This window comes from Tetrao urogallus (genome assembly GCF_951394365.1).
Source record: "Tetrao urogallus genome assembly, chromosome: 1".
Taxonomy (NCBI): domain Eukaryota; kingdom Metazoa; phylum Chordata; class Aves; order Galliformes; family Phasianidae; genus Tetrao; species Tetrao urogallus.
In genome coordinates this window covers 143,317,730-143,322,962 of record NC_136813.1, presented here as the reverse complement: position 1 = coordinate 143,322,962, position 5,233 = coordinate 143,317,730, and the positions used below count along the sequence as shown (strand labels likewise).

At 55.0% G+C, this 5,233-nt stretch overlaps 1 protein-coding gene across 1 annotated transcript; it reads right to left on the bottom strand.

Moving 5' to 3' along the window:
- Positions 1-327: 327 nt before the first annotated feature.
- On the bottom strand, positions 328-5,030 carry GCAT (glycine C-acetyltransferase; the record flags this gene model as incomplete). The annotated part of the gene is made up of 9 exons (XM_079540736.1): positions 328-479; positions 613-734; positions 860-1,031; positions 1,323-1,405; positions 2,345-2,499; positions 3,780-3,926; positions 4,327-4,428; positions 4,622-4,752; positions 4,835-5,030. The coding sequence occupies 9 exons, from the start codon at positions 5,028-5,030 to the stop codon at positions 328-330; spliced, it is 1,260 nt and encodes a 419-aa protein (XP_079396862.1).
- Positions 5,031-5,233: the final 203 nt, after the last annotated feature.

Genomic DNA, 5,233 nt, shown 5'->3' with positions numbered 1-5,233 from the left:
CAGCAGCACATTTCCACCTGCAGAAGGGGAGAGGAGCACTTCAGTGCCCTGACTGAAGCTACATAGCAGACACCTAACAGCACAAGAGGACAGAAAGTGGTAGCAACTCCTGGATGAGAATGCAAGAACCATACAACTACTCACTGCACTGCAGGAAGTCTTTAATGCTACCGGTGATGCTGCCAGCACAGTGCAACAGCCAGAGAGACTCCCGCAGACTGCAGGGCCTCAGGGTCCTGTGTTGAGCAGCGTGCCACTCAGGCCTCCCAGGCACAGGCACTTGTCTCGGTGGGCAGAAGGGCACTAGGGGATGAGTCTGGCAGCCCCTCACGGCAGTGCTCCATGTTTCTGTCCCACCTCGATGAAGGCTTCCACACAGCGGTCGATGTCCTCATCACTATGCACAGCTGAGATTTGGACCCGGATGCGGGCTTTGCCCTTGGGGACCACAGGGTAGCTGAAGCCAATGACGTAAATGCCTGGAGAGGAAAAGCATGGAGAGCTGGAGCTGGCCAGGAAGGAAAACTGGGGTGACAACGGGTGACAGAAAGGCTTCTGGCTCTCTGCTTTCAGTGTTACATGCCATCGTGCATGGCTCCCTGCCTCACTCACCTCTGCTCAGCATGTCCTCAGCCATCACCGCAGCCAGACGCGCATCCCCCAGCATGACGGGGCAGATGGGGTGGTCCTTTCCTGAGATGGTGAAGCCGGCTGCCGTCATCTTGTTCCTGAACCTGGTAAGTGAAATGACGGGATGAGTAAAACCCAGGCCACTGAGGGCTGGCTGTGATTCTAAATCTCCCCTCTGACACGCACACGGGCACACGAGGAGGAGGTGAGCAGAAGCGCGGCCCCTCACCGTTGGGTCTTGGCAGCCATGGATTGGGCGATGGCATTGCTCTCCATGAGCAAGTCCAAGGCCTTGGAGGCACAGCCCACCACGGCGGGGGGCAGGCTGTTGGAGAAGAGGTAGGGGCGGGAGCGCTGGCGAAGCAAATCGATGAGGGGTTTGGGGCCTGTTGTGTACCCGCCTGCAGAGAGAGGAAAGGGAAATGGGCACGGTAGTCCCAGGGTGACCTGTTCAGAGTGAGCAACTTGTTCCCTACAGAAGGAATTTTATTACAGATCAGACCTAAAAAAAAAATCACGGCTGATGTCTTTTACCATGAGTGTCCACTTTGACCTCAAGAGCAACTCAGCACGACCTCCCTTGGCCATGTGGCAGAGTCCTAGACTGAGCCTCATGGCATGAGTAAGAAAAAGAGAGCATACACTGGAACTCTTTAGGGCATGGAGGGCCTCAGACATGGAAATGCCTTCACCTGCAGCTCCTCCAAGAGCTTTTCCCAGGGTAGAGTTGACGATGGTGACCTTGTCCATCACTCCCAGGAGCTCATCGGTACCCCTGCAGAAAAGGGAATGTCACACCATCAACCATACCAGCATGTACCTCTGATGCTGCTTTTTTCCTCAAGGGGAAGCCAGGTATCTGGCATCCCCCTTCTGGTAAAGATGAAACACTTCACTGTGCTCCTTCAGTCCAAGCATGGCCTTTCCTCTCACCTGCAGAGAGACTAAGACCCAGGAAGGGGTTCATCGCCTCTTCCAGGTGGAAGAGTGCACAAAGTTCCCACAAATTTTTAGGATGAGAGGCAATGGCCTCAGGTTGTGCTAGGGGAGGTTCAGGTTGGATTTTAGGAAAAATTTATCCTCTGAAAAAGTGGTGCTGCAGTGGCACAGGCTGCCCAGGGAGCTGGTGGGGTCACCATCCCTGGAGGTGTTCCAGAATCATGTGGATGTGGCACTGAGAGATGTGGTCAGTGGGCATGGTGGGGATGGGCTGATAGTTGATGAACCTAGTGATCATTTCCAACCTTACTGATTCTATGAACAGTCTCAATGGTGCACTCTCTCTAGTGATTCTTGAATGTAGGACTTGCCTCTGATGTGCTATATCTTGAATATACCAGGAGAAACAGCTACACAGTGCAGCTAACATTATTTGAGGTTGGCTCTGCACGTCACCAATACACTATCCTACATGCACACAGCTCCACAGTGCCCACATCAAGGTCTATACTGGTGGAACCAACAGGATGTGTCCACTATGCTCTCCTGCTTTGCATTCTCTACCCCAAAAAGACAGGTCAGGCATTCCGTCTCCCTACTGGCTCTCTTGACAACAGCATCAACAACACAAGGTTATAACTCGTGTGAAGCACTCAATAGCCCTTCTCAATCCCTCTAGACATTGCACACTCACAACTGTGCCAGGTGATGACAGAAAACCCCCAAGACCCAAGGGAGTTCTCTAATAGCAGTGAAGGGTGAAGCAGCCCCTTACCGGCCGTTGGGACCCAGGAAGCCCGTGGCATGGCACTCGTCGATGAAGACTAAGGCATCATACTTCTGGGCCAGCTGGCAGATCTCCCGCAGGGGGGCGATGTCACCATCCATGGAGAAGGCACCATCGGTGGCCACCAGGCGTAGGCGGTGTTTCTGTGGGAGAGAACCACGTGCTACAAGGACATCACTTTAGAACCGGTGAAGGAGGCTGAGATACAGCCCTAGCCCCACCTGCTGTATGTACAGCGTGGGTACAACGAACTAAGATACAGCTGCAAACAAGATGTCAGTTGCAGAAGCTGGATGCTTTCCCACGTTGCCTGAAGACCAAAAAAGGGTGCAGCTACAACTCTATAACTTCAGAGACTGCTCAGAAAGCAAATGGTATCCTGGACTCCATCAGAGAGGGTGGTCAGCAGGGACAGGGAGGTGATTGTCCCACTCTACTCTGTTCTTTCTGGAGTACTGTGTCCAGGTCTGGAGCTCCCAGTACAAGAAAGATAGAGAGTTGTTGGAAAGGAAAGGGTCCAGAGGAGAGCCACCAAGATGATCAGGGGGCTGGAGCACCTTCCTTATGAATACAGGCTGATGGAGCTGGGCTTGTTCAGCCTGGAGAAAAGAAGGCTGCGGGGTGACCTCATGGCAGCCTTTCAGTACCTAAAGGGAGCCTACAAACAGGAGGGGAATCAACTCTTTGAAAGGGTAGGTAACAGCAGGACAAGGGGAAAAGGTTTTAAGTTGAGGGAGGGGAGATTTTGGATATCAGGGGGAAGTTCTTTACAGAGAGAGTGGTGAGGTGCTGGCACAGGCTGCCCAGAGAGGCTGTGGATGCCCCGTCCCTGGAGGTGTTCAAGGCCAGATTGGATGGGGCTCTGGGCAGCCTGGTCTAGTATGAAATGGGGAGGTTGGTGGCCCTGCATGTGGCAGGGGGTTGGAGATTCATGATCCTTGAGGTCCCTTCCAACCCGGGACATTCTATGATTCTGTATGAGCCTCTCTCATTCTCTACAATGACATGAAAGGAGGTTGTAGAAAAGTGGGGGGTTGGCCTTTTCTCCCAAGTAACAGCAATAGGATGAGAGGTAACAGCCTCAAGTTGCGCCAGGGGAGGTTCAGGCTGGATATTAGCAAAAATTTCTTCTCAGAAGGAGCGGTGCTGCAGTGGCACAGGCTGCACAGGGAGGTGGTGCAGTCACTGTCCCTGGAGGTGTTCCAGGGTGTTCCACTGCCTATGTGCCAGGTGTTCCACTGCCTATGTGGCACTGAAGGACACGGTTAGTGGGCATGATGGGGATCGACTGATATTCGAAGAAGGTGATCTTAGAGGTCTTTTCCAATCTTGATGATCCTATGGTTCTATGGGATGGGAAAGGGTTGAGTGGATCTTTCAGGGCTGCCCAGATGCACCATGGGATGGAGCACAGCGCTGGTACCTGTGCGTCCTGCAGCTTGGCCTCCAAGTCATGCATGTCCATATGCTTGTAGCGGTACTTGTTGGCCTTACAGAGGCGGATCCCATCGATGATGGAGGCATGGTTCAGCTCATCCGACAGCACCGCATCCTCTGGGGTCAGCAGAGCCTGCCCGTACCAAACAGATCAAATCAGCTTTGAGGGCAAAGAAAAACTAGCACAGTTGCCCAAAGCAGTGGTGCCCCATCCATGGAGGCATTCAAAGTCAGGTTGGATGGGGTCCAAGGTTGGTGGGCAGTCCTGCACGTGGCAGGAGGTTGGAACTAGAGAGCCTTTAAGGACCCTTCGAACCCACCTACTGTATGATTCTATGATTCTGTGAACTCCAAGGTGTCCCTTCATCCAAAACCTGACAGCCTTTGCCAGTGCAAAGGACAAAGGTGCCTTTGATTACAGCTGCCACTGCAAAATTTTCCACTTCCCATCTCCCCCCATGGTTTACTGAGGGCCGTTTCATCAGCTACACACTCCCCTCCTCCTCGTGCAGCATAACTGAAGCTCTCCGAACCTCAAAGATGCCAGCGTTGGCATCGAAGCAGCTGGCATAGAGAATGGCATCCTCCCGCTGGTGGAAGCGTGCAATTTTCTCCTCCAGGTCCTTGTGTATGCTCTAAAGAGAGGAAAGAAGCAACCAAAGCAAGCATCACTGCTTGGGCTCAGCAAGTTACTGCTTGCCTGCTGCTGACAGCAGAAAATAGCCACCTATTATCCAGGAAAGGCTTGTGTGGGAGAGGTTAATTGTGCTCAGAAACACAGCCTTAAAAGCACGGCAAGCGGCTTTAAAGCCAAGAGGTGCCCAGTACCTGCGTGCCACAGATGAAGCGAACAGAGCTGAGCCCAGCACCGAACTCCTCCAGGGCCTGCACGGCGGCACGGATCACCTGCGGGTGGCTGGAGAGCCCCAGGTAGTTGTTGGCGCAGAAGTTGAGGATCCCTGCGGGCAGACGCAGACACCGAGACACAGGGATCGAACCAGGCATACGCCCCATGGGACTCCCCCTCCGTCCCGCACGCACCGGCTCCGCCACCCGCAAGCCGGAGATGCGGGCCCTGGCGGGAGGCGATGACTCTCTCGCTCTTCCAGGTACCGGCACCGCGGATCCCTTCTAGCTCTCCCTCCAGCCACCGCCGGAGCTGCGCTGCCGCCGCTCCCGAAGCGGCCCGGGAACTCCCGGTACCCCGCACCGCACGCACCGCAGCTCTGCGCCACATCGCTGCTCCGCGCCACGCCGCGCCGAGGGGCGGTGCCCCGCCTGCCAATGAGAAGGCGCGCTGCGGCCACGCCCATCCGCGCAGCTCCTCCCTTAAAGGGGCAATGCTCCTGCGGTGGGCCCTAGGACCCTGCGGCGCTGCACTAGGACTTGGCCGTGCGGCGCTAGGACTGAGCCGAACGGCTCTGTGCTGACGCCTGCGGG